Below are 27059 nucleotides of genomic sequence, written 5' to 3'. Positions count from 1 at the left end.
TAAGCCCAAAGTGGGCGGAGCCGGCTGTCACCATCTTGGCAGCGCGTCACCATGCGTCACTCCCGAATAAACGAAAATGGGCAAAGAGGCGGGATTAGCTGAGGTGACATGACAGCTAACAGACAGCAGACGAACGACTAGTAGTGACAGCAGCGGCAATCTACCTGTCACTCAAGTGGCCACTGAAGGGCAAAATTAGCTATATAGACCAAAAACTATTTTTGTACCAGGCTGTTAGCATGTTTTTTTTTCTGCTGTAAAGTTGGGCATTTTAACATGGGGGATATATGGGATTGACTCACTTTTGCAGCCTGTCTCTAGCGGCCAGTCGATGAATTGCATTAAGTCACCGTGTTGATTTCAAGAGAGAGACAGGGAAGGTTGCTGATTGGGAAGGAGCCAACCATCGCCTCAGAGCCTGAGCCCCACTGTGAGTCTGACCAGGTGTGTGAACCGGCACCGCCGTGGGATTTTTATTGGAGTTCGAGGGTATGGAGGAAGACCCCACCCACAATGCCAAATATAATTATTAATTATGGAATATAATTATTTTGAGGATTTGGATATGAATGTTTTGCTGAATCTCCTGTGTTTTCTCCTGTGAAGTCTTCTGTGTTTTCTCCTGTGAAGTCTTCTGTGTTTTCTCCTGTGAAGTCTTCTGTGTTTTCTCCTGTGAAGTCTTCTGTGTTTTCTCCTGTGAAGTCTTCTGTGTTTTCATCGCCACTGGTCCTGCCCTTCAAAAAGCCTATTTCGTCACCCATTAACAAGAATGCATCATTGTCGCTGATTACACCCATCCTCCCTCTCCCACCTGGAGAGATTCCTCTTCCTGATTCAGCCAGTCCGTCAGCCTCACCTCTGCTGGTTCCCTTCAGCTCCTCGACTTCTCCTCAAACGAACAGTAGTTGTGTGGATCTGCCTCGGGACTTTCGGTCTCCAGCTTCGCCCGTGTCAAGGGGATCCCATGGCTCCGCCTCCAGATTCTAAACCAATCACTCCATGCCTTGGCTCCTCCCTCCCTCGGCTCCACCAGATACCATCGTCCTTACGACTCCATCGGGCTCTCTCGTCCCTCCGGCTTCGCCATGTTCAGATGCCACTTTGCCTGTCCCACAGACTTACGGGCCTTCAGCTACTCTTTGTCCATCCACCCCTTCGGCTTCATGGGCTCTGCCTTCCCACCGGCTCCATCTTGGTCCTCAGTCCCACCGGCTCCACTCTGGCACACTTTCTGTTTTGCCTGCCTTAGTTATCTAGGTTGTTTCCCTTTGTTCTCGGTTTCCCGCCACTAGTTTGCTATCATGGTTGTTCATTAGTTAGATCACACCTGTTTGTATTCTGTTTGTTATCTTGTGTATTTAAGCTCTCCAGTTCCTTCAGTCCGGTGTTGCTTGTGTGTAGACACACTGTTTCGTTGTGTTTTATTTGTGGGGATTACCAGAGTTATCTTTGTTTAAATAAACAAACCTATTATTTTTACCTTTTTCATCAATGTTTTACCCATAACAACAATAGAAAAAAGTTATTTTAATTTGTAATAATATTACACAATGTTACAGTTCATACTGTATTTTTTATCAAATAAATGCAGCCTTGGAAACTTTTGAAAAAATGTACATGAAAACCAGTGTGTTTCTATGCAGAGGATGATTGTGGGTGGTTGCTCTAGTGTGGCTAGGTGGTTTCTTACTAGTCAAAAGAATCCACCCCCATGTCTCTTTGATATTCTGGTCTCTGCTCAAGTCACTCAGTCAATCAAAGGGATTTTTATATGTTTTATTGTCCATCAAGTGGATAATGGATGATTATTTCCACACTGAAGTTTAAAACTTAAGTTTAAGGGTTCGTTTCAATCCATATGGGTGATTTGTGCTCAAATTAAATAAGCGAGTCTGTCATATAGTTACACTTCATCATTGTAGATCCCCAGCTGCCATTACACTGAATAGATTCATCTCTGATGTGTTCTTCTAATGGCAGCAATTAGAACCCGTCCCTTACGTTACCCAGCTGCTACACACCCTGTCATTCAGCTACCAGCTGGCCAGAGAGGTCACATGTGACCATCCCCCGTCCCACCACGGCACACACACACTTTATTACAAGCCTCAATTAAAGCATCTTGTGTGGAACAAATGCACTGACCGTAATGCTTTTTGCTAGTGTGTCATGGATACATGTAAACAATGAGTCAATAAGACAAAGGCAAAACGTAGTAATCACACATTTTGCCAAAATTGAGAATCAGGTCTTATGATTTGTCCTGTGATAGATGGGTTTGACTCCACTGTGATCAGATTAAAAGAAAACACATCAAAATTCTTTTCAAATTCAGTCAAACAATTAGAAGCCTTTGTAGGGCAGTATGACTGGGCAAGAAAGGAAGACGACAGACATAATGCCAGTGTGTGTCTGGATGTGATGGAGTCCCAGATGGTGTGTGACTGCAGATGCACTGGGGTGGAGCCCGATGTATTGATCATGTCAGTCTGGTAGAGGAGAGAACAGAACCCTGGCCTCACACAAGATCTAAAAAAACATAAATATTAATTATGAAACGTTTTATAGAAGTTACAGGATATAAAAATCAAGATTTTATGCTGTAAAGATTTTTATGTTTTAAAAAAATGGCATCAATGTAATTGTATGAGTTACCTTTTTATGGTAAACAAACAAGAGCTAGACAGATTTCCTGTGTTGACAGACAGACAGACAGACAGACAGACAGATAGACAGATAGATAGATAGATAGATAGATAGATAGATAGATAGATAGATAGATAGATAGATAGATAGATAGATAGATAGATAGATAGATAGCCTACGTGCTCAAACTCTGATGGTGTTCAAGTCTCCGCCTAGCAGTGACGTCACCTCGTGAATATTGATCCATTGTGATGGTGGTTTCAGGACGCTGTACACTGCCATTATTTTTAGCCTGCGCCATGAAGATGATAAGATGAGACCTTAAAAGGTAAGAATTGTGTTCATTTGTTATTGTGGGATGTTTAAGTATATTTTCTTTAGATCTGTTGCTCGACCGGGTATAAAGAATGGCTTAAACGATTAATTCACCTTGGAAAGGTTACAAGATAATAACTCATCATCGTTACGTCAATATATTAAATTACGAATCAGTATAAGAATGACAAAAATAAAGTCCTGGTTTACATAGACACGAGCCTGTAGAATCTAAGATGTAACGATAGCCTAACTAAATTAGGCCTAATGTAAAGATGCCGGTGCGTATAATAATTCATGATGCTTCTCATTTGAATATCAGCTGCTGGCACATGATCGATGCCTTTATTATTTTGTATTTCTTTTTGTATTCCCGTCCATACGAGTCGTCATGATATCACTCGGGCCCACATGAAAAATACTCGGTACAGTGAACGAAATAGGCTCATTTTATCAAAAAGCCGGGTATGCTACCTCAAATAATACTCTGTTCTATTATCAGAGACTTGATGTAAAGGTTTACGTGCAAAAGAATAGGCCAATCTGCTATATGAGCCCCACCATCACTGGATGATGATGACAACATCTGATCTGCCATTATCACATCATCTGTGCTTCAGACAAATCAATCAGATCGACACCCTTTTAGCCTCACTGTTTTTATTCAAGTCAGAATTTTGTTCAATTGCATTAGCCAGAAAGCATTAGATCACGTATGGCACTGCTGCCTTTATTTCTTTTGAGAGCCTACCATCAATAAAATATTAAAGCTGTTTTCCCCCCTCACAGCTGCAGGAAGAAATGGATCTTGCACGCGTGAACTCGCACAGATGACAGAATGGACTCTGTGGAAAGCATGAAGCAACAGCAGCGCGCGTCCTCGCCAGCCAGATTCAAAGACTCGCCGTCAAAAGCGGCGTCCAAAAGCGCGGCTGCTAAAGGCGTCGCGTCGAAGCCCGGCGGTAAAAGCAGCCGCAGTAATTCTCCAGTCACTGTCCACGCGGGGAAAGACAAACACGCGGCTAAAGGCGCGGCCGCTGTCCACGCGAGCGGTGCTGAAAGCCCGACTCTGAGAAGGGCGGAGAAGAACAAGAGCATCGAGGAGCGCAGCAGCTCGTCTGAGGAGCCCTACGCCGCAGAGGAGTCGCTGTTGGGGGCCGAAGCTGCTCGGGTGGTCTCCGATCAGCCGAGCTCCACGAAAGCCTCTCAGGGCAAACGAGAGACCGCGAGAGCTGATGGAGGCAAGCAGGCGGCCAAGAGTGCTGTGGGATGCGGCCCGGGCTTCTGGAGGGAGGGATGCTTGCAGTCTGAACTCATACAGTTTCACATGAACAAAAGCTTGAAGAAAGAAAGCGGAATGGCAACGAAGACGCCGAGTTCGCCGGTGACGGAGCCGCAGATGATGCCGCACGCGCCGCACGCGGAGGCGAACCGGCCCTCGGAGGCTTTACCTCCGCCAAACCTGGAGCTGCAGGAGGACATCGAGAAACTAGAGGAGGAGAACGATTACCTTAAGGTAGGATAAGATAATACTGATGGTGCTTGTGTTAATGTGAGTGGAAATAAAATAAAATGCATGCGATACACGTGTTTTATTTTTGAATTAAATGAATTAAACTATTCTGAGAACAAAGAAAAATTAATTTAAAGTAGTTTTGCCTAAGAAATGGCAATTCATTTGATGAAGTATTTAAAGAAAATATTAATACTTGAAAGATATTTGTCCAAATCAAAGTGTGGTATAACTATAACGCTGGGATGTGTTGTCATTGTGAGAAGAAAACCCTTTGACTGTGATTCAAGGGCGGTTAATCACTTTAAAAATATCTGATAAATTTCCCATAACCATAAGAAAAGATTATGACATACACTACGGATTTTTGTATGTTTTTAAAAAAAAGTATCTTATGCTCACCTGCATTTATTTGATTTATTTGAGAAAACCTATATGAAATATTATTACAGTTTAAAATAACTTGTTTTCTATGTGAATATATTTTAAAGTGTAATTTATTCCTGTGATCAAAGCTGAATATGAATTCATTACTCCAGTCTTAAGTCACATGACCCTTCAGAAATCATTCTAATATGATGATTTGCTGCTCAAGAAACATTTATGATTATTATCAATGTTGAAAACAGTTTTGTAAAAACATTTGTTCTGTTTTTCTCTTTGATGAAAAAAAGTTTAAAAGAACAGCATTTATCTGAAATATAAATAATTTGTTACATTATACTATACCATTCTTTAAAAAAAGAAAAGAAATTAATACTTTTATTCAGCAAGGATCCAGTAAATTGATCAAACATTTCAAGTAAATTGATAAAATAAAGATATTTATAATGTGACAGAAGATTTCTGTTTCAGATGAATGCTATTCTTTTGAACTTTCTATTCATCAAATAATCCTGAAAAATTGTACATAACTGTTTTCAACATTGATAATAATCAGAAATGTTTCTTGAGCAGCAAATCATCATATTAGAATGATTTCTGAAGGATCATGTGACACTGAAGATTGGAGTAATGATGCTGAAAATTCTGAGGAATAAATTATGTTTAAAATTGTAATAATATTTTTAAATGTAACTGTTTTACTTTACTTTGGATCAAATGAATGCAGCCTTGGTAAGCAGAAAAGACTTCTTTTAAAAACATTTAATAATCTTACAGATCCCAAAACATTTGAACGGTAGCTTATACTTTTGAATTCATGATTAGAAAAAAACTTTACCTTGAAAAATGTTTGAAAACTGTAATAATTTTTTAGAAATTTTTGTTGAAAGTGCAATAAAAATAGATAAAGTGTAATAACTTTTTAAAACCTATCCAACAACTTGTCGTTTGGTAACAACTTGTGTGATTTATTAGCATGAAATTGAAGAAATGCGGGCGGAGATGGACGAAATTAGGGACACATTCTACGAGGAAGACGCCTGTCAGTTGCAGGACATGCGGCGTGAACTCGAGAGAGCCCATAAGAACTGCCGAATCCTTCAGTATCGCCTGCGGAAGGCAGAGAGGAAGCGGATGCGATTCGCAGAAACAGGGGAAATCGACGGGGAGCTGCTGAGGAGCCTGGAGCAAGACCTAAAGGTAGACTCAAATCCTCAAGGCAAACTCTGATGCCTGTAAACAATAAATGCACAGCTTTAACTTTTCACTGTAGAAACAGTAAAAAATACTGAACCACATTACAACAAGGAATGAGAGAAGTGTCAGTAACAAGACAACGTTCTTTCCTCTGCTCAGGTGGCCAAGGATGTGTCTGTGCGACTGCACAATGAACTGGAGAATGTGGAGGAGAAACGAACGAAAACAGACGAAGAGAATGAAAGACTGAGGGAACAGCTGATTGAAGTTGAGGTGACAAAGCAGGCTTTACAGAACGAGCTGGAGAAGACCAAAGAGGTGAGAGCATTTTAACTAACCAGTATAATAAACTATATATAACTATATAGCCTATAAGATTTGTCATCTCTCCATACACATTTGAAATTTGCACAGGCACATGTTTTCACAGCATCATATGTTTTGAGAATTACAGATATGTACTGCATACACTGAAAAAAATATATACTTTGGACTAACTTAAAAAACTTTAATTTGTTACTGACAAATTAGTTTTACTCAATTATATTTATGGTTTGGTTCAGACCCTAGATTTGATTTAATATGAATCCAAAACATTTATTTTCCCCAAGACCTTAAAAAGATAATTTATTTTAAAGACCATACCATACTTAATCTATATATTTTCTTTAGACATAAGCCAAAATGGTTCTTAAAGGGTAACTCTCTTTTTGTTAATCTGCCCGAGTCAAACATTCATGTAAAAGCATAATTAGAATGGAAACACCACTTTTAAGATTGACCGTATTTTCGTTTTTCGATCAAAATGCCTTTTGAATGGGAGTGCATGGGGCACGACTATGATAGCATCAAAATCACTATTTTTAAAACACTAAGAAGGCTCGACACAACATGAAACTTTGCTCGAAGTATCACCAGGGGCTCTACACATGAACTCGAGCATTGACTACATTGTTTGTGTACACAAAGTTTACTAAAAAGAAAGGTTTTGTACGACTCACTTTATCAGTTAGTGTTTCCGGTGGCTGGAATTTTGTCAGTCAAAAGTAGTCGATAAACTGAACAAAACCATGATTTTTGATTAGACAAATATAAAAATGCGCTTTAACTAAATTACACAATAGTTTCACTTTTTTCAGTGTAGATAATGAAGTTCCATCATGTTTATTCCAATGCATTGCAGCTTTCTCTGAAACGAAGAGGAAAAGATGTAAAGACATCAGAGAAGAGGACTCCACAAACCCCAAATGAGGTAAGAGACATTTAGATGTTGTCAAATGCATCAGCAGCTTTTGTAAGAGTAGAAATTTCTAAGTCGTCGTCTTGATTTGCACCAACAACATCAATGCATTAACAATTTGACAGCAAATTCGACACCATTTTCCAAACTATATTTTCTTCCATAGGAGGAAAATGAAGATCTAAAATGCCAGTTGGCCTTCATCAAGGAAGAGGCCATCTTGATGCGGAAGAAAATGGCTAAGATAGACAAAGAGAAGGACCGTTTAGAGCAGGAGCTCCACAAGTACCGCTCTTTTTACGGTGATGTAGACAGTCCTCTCCCCAAAGGTGAGGCTGGAGGTCCCCCCACCACCCGAGAGTCCGAACTGAAGCTCCGTCTGCGGCTGGTGGAAGAAGAAGCTAATATCTTAGGTCGCAAAATCGTGGAGCTGGAAGTAGAGAACCGTGGGCTGAAGGCTGAGTTGGATGACATGCGCGGGGATGAGCTGGCTGGTGGGACGACAGACCCGTCGTCCAGAGAGCAGAGCGAGGCGCTGTCCGAAATGCGGCAACAGCTGCAGTTGGTGGAGGATGAGGCAGAACTTCTGCGCCGTAATTTGGCTGACGTGGAAGAGCAGAACAAGAAAATGACCTGCGAGCTCAACAAGCTCAAATACAAGGCAGGGTCACATGAGGGCTCACGCTACAACAGCGGGGCGGTCGATGGTGCAAAGTTTGAAGCTCTGCAGGAAGAGCTGAAGGTCGCCAGGCTGCAGATCAACGAACTGAGCGGGAAGGTGATGCAGCTGCAGTATGAAAACCGTGTGCTGCTGTCCAACATGCAACGCTATGATCTGGCGTCCCACCTGGGCATCCGCGGCAGTCCGAGGGACAGCGACGCAGAGAGCGACTGTGGCCGCAGGGAAAGCGACGATGACTGCTCTCGGCTCACGCCGCATCGCAAACGTGAGGGTCCTGTTGGCGGTGAAAGTGACTCCGAGGAGGTCCGCAACATCCGGTGCCTCACTCCTACTCGTTCCCTCTATACCCCAGAGGGACGTTTTTTACCGAGAAGTTTCAAGGACCGCCAGCAGATGATTGATATCCGTATAGAGGCGGAAAGATTGAGCAGGACCATCGATAGACTCATTGCTGATACCAGCACCATCATTGCAGAAGCTCGTGTTTACGCGACCAACGGTGAGCTGTTTGGAAGAATGGATGATGATGAAGAGGGCGGTCGAATACGAGAGCACGAGCTGCTTTACCGCATCAATGCTCAGATGAAAGCTTTCAAGAAGGAGCTGCAGAACTTCATCGACCGCCTGGATGTCCCAAAACCAGAGGATCGAGAAACTGAAGAACCTCTGTCAGTAAGTGCAAATAAACACAGACTTACACAAACCTATTATGCTTTTTTGGATATATCCTTTTATGTAGTGTGCAATATAGCTGTTTGTGAATGTAAAAGGTCTGCAAAGTTTCAAAGATCAAAGTGCTTGATAAATGGAGTTATTGTCTCTGAAAAGAAAGAAGTGATTCTGAACTGCCTGAAACAAGTCATCAGTAATTCCATTCTTCCTGCTCAAACCTATGTAGGTTTGTAACAAATTTGCATAACGCCAGCCTATGGTCTTCATTGGCTGCCAGTGAACAATGTTTACCACTATATACAGTTGGGGGCGGGGCAACATAGACATACTATATTTGTAGTTGAGGCCTGGAAGAGTTTGTTTTGTTTTGTTGACATGTCGAGACAATGCTGTTTTCTGTGCTGCAAAGGCAAATCCACATAGCATGCACTTCCAAAGGATGAGGACTCGCGCTGGCATTGATACGGTATAAACGATGCCATCGTTACTGTTCGTATCACTGTGTTTTTAGCACTGAGGAAGATCCTGAGCTAAAATTCAGATATAGAAATGGGTATTTGGATTCCGACACATGACGTAAGCGATAGACCAATCACAACAGACTGAGCCATCTGACCAATCAGAGCAGAGTAGACCAATCACAACAGACTGAGACATCTGACCAATCAAAGCAGAGTAGACCAATCACAACAGACTGGGTCATCTGACCAATCAGAGCAGAGTAGACCAATCACAACAGACTGGGTCATCTGACCAATCAGAGCAGAGTAGACCTATCACAACAGACTGGGTCATCTGACCAATCAGAGCAGAGTAGACCTATCACAACAGACTGGGCCATCTGACCAATCAGAGCAGAGTAGACCAATCACAACAGACTGGGCCATCTGACCAATCAGAGCAGAGTAGACCAATCACAACAGACTGAGACATCTGACCAATCAAAGCAGAGTAGACCAATCACAACAGACTGGGTCATCTGACCAATCAGAGCAGAGTAGACCAATCACAACAGACTGGGTCATCTGACCAATCAGAGCAGAGTAGACCAATCACAACAGACTGGGTCATCTGACCAATCAGAGCAGAGTAGACCAATCACAACAGACTGGGCCATCTGACCAATAGGCTCTCAGAAAGGAGGGGTTTAGAGATCAAATTTTTTATCAAACTGTTTCAGACACTGCGAAATGAGGTGATGTTGCAATGTATATTATGAGAAAACTAAAGTGTTTTTTTTTTTTTTTTTTATCTTAGATGCATGTAAACCTATTGTAGGAGACTCTAAAACAAAATAAGAAACCTTTACAATCGCATAATGGGGCACTTTAAAGGAAAAGTTTAACAGAAATTAACATTCAATCATTATTTAATCTTCCTCATGACATTCTGACCCTGTATGCCATTTTTTACCCTGTATGTATTTTTTCACCAAATAAGACATTTTGAAGAATCTCACAACAAGTTTATTGTAATTTCATCTGTCAAGCTCCAAAAAGGCCAAAAAAACACCATAAAGCATGAGTAAATTAGTCCAAATGACTTATTCATAAATAAATTTTGCATGATGAACATACTACATTTTAAATTCATTGAAAAATGTCCCATTCTGCCATAGCTCTCAAATCAAATATAGCACCAGTTTAGACCTCAATGATGAGTAAATAATGACAAAGTTGTCATTTTGGGGTGAATTATACCATTAATGTCTTACAAATAATAAGGTTTGTTTAATGGATGATTGTGATATTCACTTGTTTTCCTCAATCTTGATCATATGTAATGAATATTGCACTCTTCTGCCTCTCTATAGACTGATACTCTCTTTCTTCCATTTCCTCTTCCATTTTGATATCAACCCAGATGTTTCAACCTATTATTTTGCTTATTCTCATTCTTGTTTTATTCTCATCTTTATCGTATGCCACTATTTTCAAACTAGTCTTTCTTTTCACTCTTTTCTTTGTTCTGTAAATTTCATTTCTTTTATTTATTGTACAGTTTTGTTACTTTCTTCCTTTTCTTTTTGTTCTGTTTTCTTAGTTTATCATATTGATTTTGGACATGTCATCAAGGTTACACATGGGACAGGAAGCGATGATCATTTCAGGCACAGACTACAGTCACTCAACCGAACACAAGCGTCCACTCACAATCTGCTTCACTGTTTGTATATTCAGTTTCTTTGGTGAGTATTTTTTTTTGTATTTCATTAACTTATTACATTTAATATAGTTTAAATTATATGTGTTAGCATTGTGTCCTGATCAGAGCTTGACATTAACACCCACAAACCCGCCAAATGTGTGTGTATTACAACTGTAGTCTTTTAAAGCGACACTATGTAACTTTTCAACCTTCATAATATATTTCCAAGATCCTTGTGATGGTACATCGACTTACAATAGGTTGAATGACACGTCTGCCATAGCCTGACAGGGTCTGTATCGCTTTTACTGGCACTATGTAACTTCGGTGTTCGGGTAGTAACAAGAGCACAAAAAGAACTACAAAATTCGACTGCTTTACGGCATACGTCACTTCCCCCACCACTTCGTCAAATTTGGACGTGAGAGGCCAACCAGCGTTTGTTTTCGGCTTTCGTGCGTATGTTTTTGTCATGGGGGTTGTTTACACCTGGCCACTTCATGCATTTTCCGATCGTGAAAAGTCCAGGTTTAAATGCCCTCCGAAACGCATTTGAGACGGATTTGAATCCGATCCCTCAAACCACTTCAGGAGGAGATCTGAGACGCATTCCAGACGAAACTGGACAAGTGTAAATGCATATGGTTGTTGAAACCACATATGTAAATTGTACTCCTCCCAAAAATGCTAAAAAAAAACACTAAAAAAAAACGTGTGAGAGCGTTGTATAGGCTATTATGTTATATCCAGATATGACGACGCGCTGGAACACGTATCACCGCAGATGAGCAACTGCATCAAGCCAACGTGCAAACTATCGCAAATCAAAGTGAAAGTAAGTCGCAGACGCTTATCACACAATCTTCATCATTAAAAGTAAAGAAACGAAATGATCTTACCAGGGCTGTTACTGCTCTCACTTATTGCTGTCTTTGATTTTGAAATGTTAGCTGATGATCTATAAAATGCAGCTCATATCTCGGTGACGTGCACTCCATTAAATCTGCATATAGCGCGAGAATTGAAGATCGAATTTAAATCCGTTTCGCAAAAATACATTTATGTGACCAGGTGTAAATGGAATCGTTTTGATCAATCAGATAGCTATGCCTCACGAATTAGTTTGCCAGCTGAACTCAGGTGTTGTGAGGTGTATTTATCACGTTGATTCCTGCGATTATCATGAGAACAGCTTTCAATATCTCACATAATTATCATAAATAAGCCTAACGTAGAGGTTGTAAATAGTGTAAACGAGCACAATTTGCAAACTATTATGATAAATTGCAATAATCATGTCTAATGACATCATAACGGCCGAAATAATGCGACGTACATTTAACTTAATTGATGTTATCTGGCATTTTGTAATGTTTACATTCCAATAAAAACAACACAAATTAAATTATACAGTAGGCCTAGACTATAGACTATTTACTTGTGATTTAGCTGCAATCATGTAAAAATGTTATAATATAATTTACGACAGTGCAAGTATTCCACAGCGACTCTAGGGGTCGCTGTTTGACAAAAACACAATTTCTACTTAGTGTGGCTTTAAAAAGGCATCTGAAATAATAAACTAAGTGCAATGTAGTGTCAATTTTTTTACGATACATATTGATATTGAAATATCTGAATGTATATTCCAATACTCATTTACCGCATAATAGATACATGATACCAGCAGCTCTTTCTCACTCTCTGATCTCACCGACGCGAGTTACACCCTCCTCCCCTCACTCACTCCTTTCATTTGCTCTGGATGAATATTGTTGCTGTTACAGGGCTTGAATTTCGATGTGGGATTGAGCGTATTGCGCATACATTTACTAATTGCCGCAGATGTTTTGCTCACACCCAAAGTACGCACACAGAAAGCCGCCTCTCAGGACTAAAATTTGTTCTTTTTCTCTGCTTATTGCGCTTAAACAGTCAAATACACACAAAATAAAGTATTTTGTCTTCACGTAAACACAGTCAGATGTTTTAAGTGTACGTAAACATTTGAGAAAGAAAACTCATGTGTAACAGTGTAATGGATCCGTGCGTCAGGTCTTAAAGTGACAGCAGCCTAATAAACCTTCTGAAAAATGATGTGATAATATTAAAAATATCTATATGGCAATTTTTCCCCATGGTATCAATGGCAAAATTGTGGCCAGTGAAAATGCTGAGTGGCTAGTAACTAAAAACCACTAGCCACAGTGACTGGTGAGCGAAAAAGTTAATGTCAAGCCCTGGTCCTGATTATCTGAATATTTATACAGAATATGAAAGCTTTCATTTTGTGGACTGTAAAACATGTTAAAACATTTGAGCATCGTGCTATAGCAAAAATAAAGATTTGTCAGCGCTTCTTTGCAGCATGCATATTCTCACTGAGAATGATTTTACCAGTTCTCTCAGTAACCCTCAGTTGGCCATTTGGTTCTTTGGAGATTAAAACGTTTTTGATGTTACATTATATGTGATGAGTGTCCTCCTGGTTCCTAATATCATCTTTTATCAGATGACAAAGTAAAGCCTTTCTCTGAAGCTCCAGTGTATTTTCTAAAGAACCATGCAAACTCTTTTGGCATCAGGCTGTAAAACACATTTGAAACCTTTTAAAAGAGTGTGTGATATATATTTATATTTGTATTAATGGTTGATGATCACAGTTATAATGACTATCTACTGTACACTGTAAACAGTGAAAATTGGCAGCTGTTGTTTTCTACTTTTCTACTCATTGTGAACCTTAAAAATGAACATTCTTACTGTGTCTGTTGAGATTGAAGTTTGTGTTCTCTGTCTTTTTTGATTCTCGTGGTTATCATTGTCTGCATGAAACAGAAGTTGAAATAGCTTTCCTATTGTTTTCTCAGAATTGTGTGATCTAATCTCACAATTGTGTCATAAAGTCAGAATTGCGTGATATAAAGTCACATTTGTATGTTATAAAGTCAGAATTATGGGAAGTTAGTCTTTTTTTCCCACAGAATTGGACTTTATAACTCACAATTGCTAGTTAATCAGAATTGTGAGAAAAAAAGTCAGAATTGCAAGTTATAAAGTCAGAATTGTGAGATATAAAGACAGAATTTGCGAGATATAAACTCACAATTGTGAGAAAAAAGTTAGAAATGTGGGATAAAAAGTTGCAATTATCTTTTAAATTGTTTTATTCTGTGGTGGAAACAAGCTTCCATGTATATCAGAGTGAAACTGCTTCTCAATCAAGAACAAATGTAGGGCGGGACTTGATTTTGTCCAAGGGGAATTGATTGGATGGTTGTGGTTTGCTATTGGTCGATGTTGTGTAAGTCATCAGAGAATAGATGTCCTGCAAGAGGGAGGGGAAGTTTTTTTGATAAAAAAATACATGAATATAAAAATGAATGATGTGCAATTGTGCACAGATAAATAATTTATAATGAACACTGCAGTATTCCATAAAAAAAATAAGAATCATCATTTTCGATTTAATGGTAACTTTAAAGTTGAGCTTTTGGTGTGCACAAGGACTCTGAATGACAACAAGGTAGGCCTACAACATAGTTACAGAGGTAAAAATACATCCGAGTATTTTAGGCTCTTGACTCTTGGCTCTTGAGTCTGTCGGTGTCGTTTTCAGTCTGAAGCAGAGTACGCTAATGGATAACTTCAATCTGCAGTTCACTAGCTTATTTTATTAAAGCAGAATAATGTAGACTGAGAATTTATAACCTAAAGGATGCATTTTTGAGGATAGTGTGTACACTATACTGTTTTCAGTGTGAAATCGGCGTCTCCGGAGAATGACAGGCTGACCTTGTCGTCCTTTATTGACATGGAAGGAAGAAATGCGCCCGGCGCAAAGACCCCAGCCTGGGCTGCGGAGGAGATGGCACAAGTGGCTGGTTTCGGATAATATAGTGTGTGTGTTTTTTTGTTTTTTTTTAATTATTTTTTTATGGGGACTGTAACTGCAGTGCAAATAGTTAAAAAAGAGCGAGAGGTTGTTATCCGTGTTTAGTTGTGACTGAAAGATGTGGAATGCGTTTGGAAACGGATCCAGCGGGTATGTGAGCAAGGCGCAAGGCTGGGAGTTCGTCCCGTGTTCTCGTCTAGAGAGGCCCGGTAAGAAGGTCCAGAGTCCCGCCCGGGTTCGTTCGTTCCCGAGCAACTTCCTGGAGCAGCTTCCACCTGGACCATCCGAAGCGCCTCGCGCACAAACCCCGAGTCACGAGCTGCACAGTCCACACACACGCCTCAAAAAGAAACTCGAGGACTTTAAAAAGCGCTACGATCACGAGAAAGAGGAGTGGAGGATGGAGAAGGAAATGCTTTTGAGACAAGTTGCTGATATTCAAGTAGCTACAAATACAAGCATGCGACACCAGTGGGTTTTGACCAACCAGCAGTGTGCGTTTCTCTTATTCTGCGTTGTGTTTACAGGGTGGAGAAAACAGAAGGATATTGTTGGACCTGAAGTGTGTTTTAGAGGAGGTGCAGTCGGGGGTGAAGCGTGAGGAAAGTAGACGGGGTGAGCTGGAACTGCAGAGCATTAAGGATCGATGCGCATGGGAAGTGGAGCGATCAGAGCTGAAGAGACGCATTACTCAGGTATGAAACATATAGCCTACTATAGCAAAAACATATCCCTATTTATGTGAAAGGGGATGTCTATTTCTAAAGGTGGGATTATTTTTTAAAGTATAGACACAAACCGAAAGTGTTGAAAACAGCTATTCAACATTTGCATCGTAGAGTAAAAAAATTGTTAATTGAACACAGACTATCGAGGCATGTTGCCACACTAGATGCGTTGTCACAATGTGAACTTGTTGTTTATTGATTGCTGATTTGAGAGGAATAACTTTTATAAAAATCGAAGATAAAAAATATTTGAAATTTAAAATGTATCACATTATTTAATGTCTTTTACATTATAATGAACAATTATGAAGCACAAACCAATTCAGAAAAAAAAGGAAAATGCTAAAATATCAAACCAATTCTGTTGTTTTGGCCAACAGAAACACAAATAATAAATTATTTAATAAATAAAATAACAGCAAATAAAACATGTGACACTGCTTCTACTGAAAAACAATCAAACATAGTAACCTAAAAAGTGGTAATAACCAAATTAACTGATTTAGGGCAAACCATATTATTTAACATCACATACATACCAACAAAATTATTATTTTTTTCGGGTTAAATCGATCTAGTAATAGATCTTTAAGGTAACAATTACAGGTTACCACTTTTTACAGTGTATGAAAAGTTTTACACTAGATAGTTTTTAATTATTTGTTATTTGTGATTTCTAATGGATGTCATTGAGCATAGCTCAGAGATTGCATAGGCTTTATGTAACACAAACACTATCAAGTGCAAATATATCCTGTCAACAGAAGCTTTGTGTGCAAGTGGCCACAGAAGACCAGCTCTTTTGCGGTATTAGATCATATATTTCATCAATTAATGAAAAAGAAATTTGGCATGACACAGATGCAAATGTAAGAGTAATGTGCAAAGCAAACTAGTGTGGAAACTACCAAACTAAAAATTGTATCTTGTGCTTAGTTTTCACCTTAGTGCATTTTCCCTCTCGTAAAATGCCTTCATTTCTGTTTATGACATCCTTATAAAGACACTGTCCAGATCGCCTTGTATTTACTATCCATTGTGAGAGATTTCAATCCAGTCTAAGGCTTTATACTTTATTGTAAGTGTGAGTTAGTGACTCAGAGAAACTCCTAATACAGTAGCACAGTCGGCATTGTTGAGATGAAGAGGAGAGGAGCTTTGGATTGTTGTGTGAAGGTATATCTTGTGACGGACTACACCTCAGGACATACACTAGACTCAGGACTCAACTTAAACATACTGCAAAAATACACAAAAGAATAACCTAATAATGTGTAGTGGTCTTGTAATGATGATTTGAGGTTTTATATTGTGAAACTACGCTTGACCGCATATGCACTTGTTTAAATTCAGAAAACGATTTGCGTTTAGCCACAACAATCCACCCAAAGTATTGGTTGGTGCAGAGAACAGAATTCAGGGAGGGGTCGGAGTGAACCTTAAAAAAGTTGTTTTCTTTGCAGTCAACATCCTACCACAGCACATACTTTTGTCCCAGTGGATTTCTTCGGTTTACCACTTTCACAGCAGGGTATTCGCCAGCATATTTCTGAGCATATTTTTGATCTTTAAAACAGAGATGAGTTGCTCAAGGGCCCCACCCTTAGGAATGTGAGATGCTAAAGGATTGGTCTTGCTGTCTATTAATAGAGAGCTGCTTTTGTGACATTGTTACACAGACACAGACAGGGTGCACTGCAACCAGGGTAATTATATTTTAGTCTTAAAACTAGCAGCACCCTTGCACTCTCAACTCTGGTTACATGTCACATCAGTGTCTCACATGCCCTCTGCTTGTAAAAACATGCGGTTAGTGCACCCATGAGAACTCATAGGGTTAAGGACAGTGTGCCAGCACATTTTAGTGCTATTGGAGCGCACTGTTTGTGCAAACACTGCTTTGCTCTGGACCGTTGCTATATGAACCATAAATAAGATTCACCTATTTTTGTCTTTGCGGTTGCCCTGATGGTGGAGCATGCAGGTTCAGTCCAATCAAGACTTAACTTCACAGCTGAGTTGTCAGCTATATTATTAAGAATTTAATATTCATTAGCTGTTTCCATCCAAAGTTGCGAATTTAGCTTATGCGCAAAATTGGAATATTGCATAAAACATTTGTGAATAAAGCAGGGTTTCCATCCAATGAGTCGAAGACAACAAAAAACTCACTTCCTGATAAACTAAAAAAGTAGTATAAGCCACTGTACGTAACAATTTTTGTATATAATAAGGCCATGGCCTTTTGCACTAAGCAACTAGATTCAATTTACTTTAAGTGAAATAGCAGCATTTTCTTAGCGATATGCTAATTACACTAAGTGTAAGTTAGAGGCTATTTATATTTATAAATAGTGGCAAATACTATTTGCACCTCTGTCTTGTTGTATATTAAAGGGGAACTATGCAGTTTTTTTTAGCTTAAATTACCTTAACTGAACAGCTTCGGAGTGATTGGAATGGTTATATGACTTTTTTCGGGTTGAATGGTGGTCGTCTCGCACCCCCCTAGCGCCTGTGAGCAGAAAAACCACCCTTGCAACTTTGGGCCTGCGGGTAGGTCTCGCGATGTAATGAATTGCTTTTTTAACGGCACTGCACACATACACTATCCAAACATTTATATGCTAGCCTTCTGTGTATCATACATACCTCAGTGGACATGGCTCCGTGCGTTTGCCGTCTTCTTTGAAAACAAATGCACATGACCAGAGGGAGAAGATGGTGGGGGGAGAGTCGCCAACGAGTTTTGACGACAGTGTTGTCAAATATCTATTCCAAAGCTGTAGGGGGAGCTCTATAGAGAAACCCGCGAGAAAACAGCGAAGAAATTGCCAAAACTGCATAACGCCGCTTTAAAGAGTATTCAGTAATAACATAGAGTGTAAATTATTATATTTATTAAAAATTATTAATTGGATGGCACCTTATTGGGACAATAAAGCCCCCCCTACCCCTAACCGATAAACACTTTATTATTAAACACACATTAGACACTTTATTTCCACGTTTCGAATATTTTCTCAATTTTTATTGAAAATAAATGACTTTTTCCGGTCTGATATGTGACGGGGAAAGGTACTAGAGCCATTTCGGCAAAAGACGGATTCGAACTCGATTTGCGTCAAAACATTCTGCTACGTGCCTTACCCCTATACTATTGCTACTGTTGATAATCTAGCGTCTTCTGTAATTTTGTCTGGGCCAACCAAATGTCAGTGGGCAGAGTTAGTGTAAATAGCCTCGCCAACAAGGCGGGTTATTTGCACTTAGTGTAAATAGACACTCCGATATAATAAATTACTTGCGTCTTAGAGCACAGACGAAAAGCAATAACGTCAAATTTATGTGCATCTTGACATTTCCATCCAGCAGTTTTTTTTATACAATATCCCAAAATGCACATAAAAATAGGTGGATGGAAACATAGCTGTTGACAATAGACAAAGCACTGACTGACCTATTGGGGAGCTGTCGGTTCTGTTAATCGGCCAGTCTGATTTTGTTGGCTGTAGCAGAATAGTGGCATCATCATATGTTCAGAAGACTGTAGTTTGGGGTATGTAAGTTTTTTAATGTTCTTGACAACTTCTGTAATAATAAGTAATATGCTTTCCAAGGTTTCTTCTTAATTTTTTTTGGCAACATTTTTTTTTTCAGGGTTCTTTGATAAATACAAAGTTCAAAAGAACAGCATTTATTTGAAATAGAAGTCTTTTGTCACCATTGATCAATTTCAATGCATCCTTGATGAATAAAGTATTAATAAAAAAAAATCTTACCTTTGGAACAGGAGTGTATAGAAATCTTTAAAACACAACTGCCATAATTATGTGTTATAACTCATGTTGACTATAGGTCTCAATGACATCAATAGCTTCCATCAGCTGTAGAGTTCAATCAAGCTCTGTGATAAATATGGTTTTAGTGTTTGCTGTCTAGTGCGCTCTCCCCAGGGTCATCGGGGGGTCAGCATACCAATGTGGCCTCTCCATTACATGCAAAACTCTCAGCACTAGTCTGAGCTGTTTTTGTCTGTAGGCTTAGGCTGGGCATCCAAGGCCTTGGTCAGGAGACAAGGTCCATTTCATCCTGTTGCCAACTAAACTCCTCATGATTCTTCCTGTTCAAATGTTTTGTTTTCTTTGTACAACTGTCTCATACACCCATTTCCTCTTTGGTGGTCAGCAAATCCCTGCCTCTCTTCTCCCCACAGCTAGAAGCGCGGGGATGTGGCGTGTTGGGGGAGACTGTGAGGAGTAATGAACTAGGGGACACTCTGAAGCGGGAAAGAGCAGAACAAAAGAGGCTTCTGGAAGACACTCACAGCGCAGCGATGGACCTCCGCTGCAGGCTGGACAGCAGTGAGAAGGGCTGGGTGAAGGAAAAATCTGAGCTGCTGGAACGCTTTGAGGCTGAGAGGAAGGAGTGGGAGAACCAGCTCATGGACATGCAGCGGAAGATTGAGGAGGTGAGTCTGCGGATGTGCGCCACTCCCCACATCTCAGCAGAGAGAAACATATCTTGTTTCAAATTAAATGATTCCCTAAGCGCTCCTGTTTACTTCCATGCTAAATGAAAGCTCTGCCAGTAAGCCTCAATGGATAATGGTAACACCTAAAATTGGAAGCGATGATGTCACATTATATAAACCTTGGAATTTCAAGTGACTGCCAAAGGAAGTTTAGCTCAGTTTAGCTCAGGCATTCATCAGACTTAAGCTTAGAGCTCCAAACTAGAGGTAGAGAAAATGCATCAGTGCATTTGGCAGATGCGCATCCAAAGTGCGTTCAAGCTATGCATCTTATCAGTATGAACACTCCTTCAGAACAAACCCACAACCTAGGTGTTGCGAGTGTTCTGTGCTCTACCAATTGAGCAGCATGTCCTAGGTTCAATAATGGAACTTTCCATAGGTCTGTCAAAGTGTAATCCCATAGAGTCTGACCAAAATTCTTAGCTCTTGACCAAGTTTAGTTCAAACACTGATCAAACCACCTGTGTGTAATTTCAATAACTCTGAAGACTTTTATTAGCTTGCTCAGATAGGGGTGGGCAATATACCAGTAGACACAATCAACCCGTAGAATTGTGTCAACCACTAGGGATTTTGGACTATCGTCGCTATCGCAGTTACGCTCATGTGATGTTGCCCTTCTGTGCCATCTCGAAAGCTTATCGTTGAATGCATTTTTAAGCTTTGCAGTTTAAAAACAAGTGATTTTAATCTGTTCAAGCACAATAAGCAGCAAAAGAGGACTAATTTTGTTATATGCGCGCACTGTCTGAGAGACAGCGTGTGAGTACTGAACTGTTCTTTTTAGCGCCTTACTGAACAGTCAAATTAACACACTTGTATGTCAAAATGCCATTCTTTGCGAATATCCTCATAGACAAAGTCGTTTATGTCTTAAATGATCGTAAATGGTTGAGAAAGAAAGTACATGTGTATCAGTATATTAGATCAGTGTTCACTCTTAAAGTGACAACAGCCTAATAAACCTGCTTTGTTCTATTGTATTTTTTTTTATAGTGCTTAAAGTTTTTCAGGTATGTCTATTTCATTTGTGTCTTTGTTGTAGTTTTTTTGTCCTATTGCTGCTTGTAACTATTTTCTTTGTTCCTATTTTATAACTGTTTACTTGTATTCTGTGAGCTTTTTTTCTTTTATTTTTTTTTAAAACGTATTAGTTAGGCTAGTATTCGTTTTTTATGTGATTTTGAAATTGTTGATGAGATTTATGAAATTTCTATACAAATTTTATATCGTAAAAAGCAAAAATAACTATATCTTGATATGTCATTATTGTGAAATAAAATTGTTCATATTCTAATATAAGATTTTGGTCATATCGCCCACCCCTATGCTCAGGTGTCTTTTATTAAGGCTGCAGCTAAACTCTGCCAGGCAATGGCCTGCCATGGCTGCATTTGTGGGATGCTGCTCTAGTCTGAACCATGACTTAGATTTTTGGTATGTGGTTACATATGCATTTGGCAGATACTTTTAACCAAAGTACCATATTCAAGGTATTGTATCAGTTCATGCATTCTCTGGGAATCAAACCCTCAATCTTGGCATTGTGAGCACTATGCTTTACTACAGGAGTGTCCAAACCTGCTCCTGGATGGCCAGAGTTTAGTTCTAAAAGTAGTTAAACACACCTGAACTTGCTAATCAAGGTCTTCAGAGTAACTAGAAACTTCCAGGCAAGTGTGTTGGAGCTAAACGTAGGAAGGACGTTGGCCCTCCAGGAGCAGGATTGGAGACCCCTTGTCTACTGATATGGTGTGGAATGGTGGGTGGTTAAATGTAGAGCAAGGAGAGGCAACGTTGGTCCTGGAGGGCCGCTGTCCTGCAGAGTTTAGCTCCAACCCTGAAAAAAAAAAAAAACTCACCTGTCTGTTGCCTTATAATCTTGAAGACATTGATTAGATGTGATTGATTAGGGTTGGAGCTAAACTCTGCAGGACAGCGGCACTCCAAGACCGACGTTGCCCATCCCTAATGTAGAGGAAAGGGCATGGCTGGGTTTATTGTGGAGGTCTGGCATAATAGATTTAAACTGGCAAGGGGCAAATGTTTGGGTATTAGAAGATGTGCCAAGGACTACATTCACAATTGTTTTGTCTTTTCCAGTTGTACAATGAAGTGAAGGCTCACCGTACAGGATGTTCTCTCAGACCAATTACTGATGGACAAAATGCACTAAGGATCAGCTCATGTTCTGTCAGCTCTTTGTCAAGTGAAGTTACCTATCCCTCAGATGCCCAGAGCAATGAATATTCTGAGGCTCTTACCCAGCAAAGCAATGCAAGCATCGACTCCCAAACAAGTCAACTCAGTCACATCACCAGTGAATCCAGTGACCAGTGCAGCGATCAAAGCAAACTATTAAATCAGCAAGGTACTGGTGAACAAAAGGCTATAGACACTGCAGAGCTGGAAGAAATCTTGGAAACCTGTTTGAAATTGAAAATGGAGAACAAGTCCTGCTTCGTTGGACAAGAGGACCTCCTTAACCCTTTCAAACGATTTCAGAGCATGGAAATAACCTGTGGAAGTGACAAAAAGAAGAACAATACTGCCCTTAATGCGGTGAGACTGTTGTTCATAACCCTGTAATCTCAATCTAATCTCTCAGGTGTTTCAATTACTCGATTGCATTACTTTCATGCTAATCCTCCTGAACTATTCCTTAATAGAAACACAAAACAAATTGTAAATTTACTGTAGATTTACTTATATTTAATTGTATTCCATGATAGGATGCTGTGTGGTCTGAGGTCTAAGGTTTGCTCTTATTATTCCTCTTATTCATTAACAACTTGTAGGCACTTAAGGAAATTGCCAGTGTGAGTGAAGAACTCTGTAGCTACCAGGATGAAATGAGGACGCTGCCTGATATTAAGAGGTAAACCTCATTGCGCACAGGTGCTGCATGCATCACAAATGAATCAGATCTTTGCTTCATAGTGATATCACTTTGTTTGGTTTCCCTTCTTAGAAGCCGCAGTGAGTCAATGTTTTTTCCAAGAAAGGCTGAGTTGGCGGAGAGGGTAAAGGATAATTTGGAAATGGAGGATACAGTTTTGTACTTGAAAAACATGAGTGAAGACCTTAAATCCCTTGATGAGCAATACTGGATGAACTGGGAAAGTTGTAACATGGAATCACAGCAAAGGGATGCGAAGCCACCAGACAACATAAGACAACAAGCCCCACCCATACCAGCCCGTAGTACATCTTGGTACCTTAGCAGTCCTTCAGCTTCAGAATTAGAGTCCAGTGGCACAGAGCAATTGTGTCAACGGCCAGGAACCCACCAGGACAGAAAGTACACCAGCCCCGCAATTGTACGAAAATTTGAGGCGATGCTTCAAGAAAATGAGGGGAAAATTCTGACCGACTCTGGGAATGTATCCTGCTGCGATCTTGTTGATTCCAAGTGCAATATCAGTTGCTACCAGAGTCGCTGGTCCTGTGATGGAAGTAGATTTGCCAGCAACAACTCATCCAGATATGTACCTGTTAAAAGATGTCTTTCCAACATTGACATTGCAGCTGAAGCCACTGATTGCAGTCTAAACCAAACAGATGCTGTGTGCAAAAACGATCTCAAGAGTGCATCTCATCACATGAACATGCCTACAGATTCTGTTGCATCAATAGACTTCATTTCGCCATATCCCGGCGCTACAGCTACTCCCAGAAATGAGAGACTTGAGCAGAAAACTGCAGAGTTAAACCGTACACTCTTCCAGGCAGGAATGGGTCTTCGGTGTGATGAGGACATTTCAATGAATGTTTCTACTGATTGTTCTCCAAGTCTACCAGAGGTCATATCTAAGGACACATTTACAGAGAGCCCATCAATGTATGTTGAAGACAATCTAAAGGTTGTGTTCTCGGGTCTTGTGCCGAAGGATGAGGGAAGAAGGAAGGAAACAAAGGACCTTGTCTCTAAGTCTTCATCTCCAAAGCAGGAATGTATTCTACAGAAAGACGTTGAAGTTAAACCTTTCCAGACTGAACACACTACACCAACTTCAGTTGACCAACTTGGCCCAATTTTTGGAGAAACATGCTTTGAAATTAGCGCAAGTTCACCACAGCTGCAAATTCAGATGGAAAGGTGCAGCAAAGTTGTGGATGTTAGTACAGATCAACATCAAGCAGTCAAAAAATCCAAACAGGCCAAAAAGGACATGTGTAGCACCAGATCTCGGATTTTAGAAGAAAATCCATGGAAGCCCTCGACACTAGCAGCCTATCCTCGTCCAATGGAGTCTAGGTCCAACTATGGAGCCGTTGAGAGGATTCTCAAATGTTACGAGGATTTGGAGAGATCTCAGGAGCCGAAGCAGTCACAGCCCAGTCCAGGGAAGGAAGAAGACCTCATGGACCTCTTGGAAATGTTGGATATGCAACATGAGCCTAGATCCAGTCAAAGACTAACACACACACCGCACCACCAGGTCATAGCCCACAAAGAGACACATGTAACAGTGCAGGTCAGTACTGCACACACTCCCACACATAGACACACACCATTCAAACCACAAAAGCACACACTTTCACCCGAGCTCCACACATTCAAACACATGGTAAATAACTCAGCCGGAGAAGTGTATGAGGTGCAAGTGTAGATGACTATAATGTATTAAGTAGTAGTTTTTCAAGGAAAGAAGTCACTTTGTTCCATATTTAAATGCATTTAAGTCTGAAAGCCTGTTGTGAATATAGACATGGTTAAAGGGTGTTGTAGCGCATGCAACAACTTCAGCCATAGCATACAGGAAAAAAATATATAGATACAGTATAATAAAAATATTAAGGACACAATGTTTTATTAAACATTTTATACCATGGTCTGACTGAATACTCAATTCTGATTGGCTGGAAGGAGTGCAATAAAAAACGTTTAATGCACAGGTAAGTTCCAAGTCAGTTTAATCACTGTTCTATATTAAAGGTCAAATATTGCACTGCAAACATCAATAACAGCTTTAAGTTGTCATTGCTGGCAAATGACCATGGTATAATCGGGATAATCCACAGGCGGTTCTTTGCTTCCACGTTGTGCATTAAAATTGTTTAATGCACAGCTAGCCGTGGATTATCCTTTACTTATTTCTGACGTCAACTAAGGTTAATAGGTGGTTTATTTGGGTGCTGTACTGTGATACACACAGTAATTCGTAAATCTGTTTTATCAGAATATGTTTTCATCAATAAATAACAGTAAATATATTAGACATTGCTTCGAAAAATTCCCTCTAAATCTACAACCGAAAGTCTTTTCTCATGTCTGGAAATAGTCTATTTAGAATTTATTGTTAAAATACCTCATTCCCACAAAACCATCTAAGCAGCACAATTAAAATTCCTTAAGTTGAATTTCTGTCAGAAAATATTGGCAGATTGCTCAAAGCCAGAAGCCCAGAAGCTTCTTATTGTTGAAACCGGGAATTTGCTTCAAGGCTTTAAGTGGAAAGAATTAGTGGCACCAAGTTTAATTTACATCTTTCATGTCAAGCTCTTTAGACAACCTCAATTAACTGTTTTTATAGGAGGCAAAGGTATGTGGTGCAATTACAGTAACGTACCATGGCCAGTATTCCTATGACTCAGAAAGCATCAGAGAGATTTAATCAGTCGTTTTCATTTCAAGTTAGTTCTAAAATGGAGAACATATGCTGGAAACAAAAGTTAAGCCATTTCCTTTAAATGCAATGGCATCAAAAGAAAAATACTAATGATATTTAGTGTAAAAATTCTGTCTAAAAATTAAGCACTCCCTCCCTTTAGTTTTCATTACTGTAATGCAATTATGAAAATGATCCTGTCTGGACAGATTTGTAATTAAAATCAGTATACTTTACCATTTAAATATACTTTCTTTGCAGTTTGCATTATAGACTGCAATAAATTAATGAGACTAATTTAAATTAGGCTCCTTTTTTTTTTTTATGCAAACAAAGCATAATTTCTTTTGGGGAGAAACATGACCTGGGCGTCTCCTGACAGATCTCGTGAGATTCATTCACAAATGTTCTGTACATGAAAGCGCACAGAGTAGGTGAGTGTGCTGTTGACAGGAATATTTAAATCCGATGATATTTCATAAAAAAATATTTGTCTCAACAGCAAGGCAAAGAGTCCTCTGTAACTATCAAGAAGAGCTTTTCACGACCCGTGTGTCCTGCAAAGAGGCGTTTGCCCTCTCGTTGGGCTAGCCGCTCGCCCGTCTCATCTGCATCATCTCCCTCACCCCCACCCACAGTCTTCACCCAGAGACAAACACTCACCTACCCCACCTTTCACACAGAGACAGTGATCTAAATCTGCGTTAGACACAGTCCAATGCCTGTGTAAATAAACACTGTGACTGTTCAAATGTTGTGTACATTTCTGTAACCATGAAATCTAACTGCCTTTTTCATTCTTTTGTGTACATTTTATTTCTACCAGTGTGACTTAAAAGTTCACAAATGATGTTTTCTGTTTTTATAAACCAGTCTCTTATATTTTATAGCTGCCAATGTAGACCTGTTTTCTGTCTAAGCTTCACATGTGGCCTCATGTGTGTGTGTGTGTGTGTGTGTGTGTGTGTGTGAGGTCTGATGTCTGATTGATAATATCAAAGCCTGTTTCACGTCAAATCCTTTGTTATACCTTTAGCAACCTTAACCAAAATGACTCGTTATTATAGAAACAAATGGATTCTACACTTAGTTTACGTGCTAATCTGATGTGAGACATATCATTTAGACAATGCCTTTGCAATTCCTTTTCTTAATTAATATACCAAGTGTATTGAGCATTTATACAAATAAATAAAATAATGACACTCATTCCTAGATGTAGATGTGTTTTATTCATTACCTATTAGTCTCACCTGGAGCCACAATACACATGGCCAGTGATGTAGCGGTGCCTGGAGAAGTGGGTATACTCTTAATTTATGCGTCCCAGCAAAGGATGAACGCTCTGTGTTATAAACAGTGACATGTAAGACTAGTCTTGCATATTAGTTCACCCCAAAATGGGCCAGTAGTATTTGCACATTATCACTTAACTTTTGCTGCTTGACTTCACAGAGAAAGGCTCATTATGAAATTAATATTAGCCACAA

The 27059-nt window shown here is 39.7% G+C and overlaps 2 protein-coding genes across 2 annotated transcripts; both read left to right on the top strand.

The window, feature by feature from the left end:
• The first annotated feature begins 2882 nt into the window (after positions 1-2882).
• mtcl3 (MTCL family member 3) lies at positions 2883-10826 on the top strand. The gene is made up of 7 exons (XM_082150294.1): positions 2883-2974; positions 3751-4477; positions 5834-6058; positions 6215-6373; positions 7239-7307; positions 7462-8649; positions 10513-10826. Exons 2-7 carry the CDS (start codon positions 3800-3802, stop codon positions 10621-10623), a joined length of 2430 nt encoding a protein of 809 aa, XP_082006420.1. The 5' UTR covers positions 2883-2974; positions 3751-3799; the 3' UTR covers positions 10624-10826.
• A 1541-nt stretch (positions 10827-12367) lies between these two features.
• Positions 12368-26778, top strand: mtcl3a (MTCL family member 3a). The gene is made up of 7 exons (XM_082150268.1): positions 12368-15134; positions 15220-15387; positions 19637-19891; positions 22061-22519; positions 22756-22835; positions 22929-24435; positions 26072-26778. Exons 1-7 carry the CDS (start codon positions 14811-14813, stop codon positions 26264-26266), a joined length of 2988 nt encoding a protein of 995 aa, XP_082006394.1. The 5' UTR covers positions 12368-14810; the 3' UTR covers positions 26267-26778.
• Positions 26779-27059: the final 281 nt, after the last annotated feature.

Source organism: Leuciscus leuciscus (genome assembly GCF_965113295.1).
Source record: "Leuciscus leuciscus genome assembly, chromosome: 20".
Lineage (NCBI taxonomy): Eukaryota > Metazoa > Chordata > Actinopteri > Cypriniformes > Leuciscidae > Leuciscus > Leuciscus leuciscus.
This window is presented reverse-complemented; position numbering and strand designations above follow the sequence as displayed.

What these genes read in the sequence shown, in the direction of transcription:
- mtcl3 (XM_082150294.1), top strand. Translation starts at nt 3,800, where the DNA reads ATGGACTCTGTGGAAAGCATGAAGCAACAGCAGCGCGCGTCCTCGCCA. An exon ending in AGGAGAACGATTACCTTAAG is followed by an intron (nt 4,478 to 5,833) that starts GTAGGATAAGAT and finishes GTGATTTATTAG; the next exon opens with CATGAAATTGAAGAAATGCG. An exon ending in CTCCACAAACCCCAAATGAG is followed by an intron (nt 7,308 to 7,461) that starts GTAAGAGACATT and finishes TTTCTTCCATAG; the next exon opens with GAGGAAAATGAAGATCTAAA.
- mtcl3a (XM_082150268.1), top strand. Translation starts at nt 14,811, where the DNA reads ATGTGGAATGCGTTTGGAAACGGATCCAGCGGGTATGTGAGCAAGGCG. An exon ending in TGAAGAGACGCATTACTCAG is followed by an intron (nt 15,388 to 19,636) that starts GTATGAAACATA and finishes TTCTCCCCACAG; the next exon opens with CTAGAAGCGCGGGGATGTGG. An exon ending in ACAATACTGCCCTTAATGCG is followed by an intron (nt 22,520 to 22,755) that starts GTGAGACTGTTG and finishes AACAACTTGTAG; the next exon opens with GCACTTAAGGAAATTGCCAG.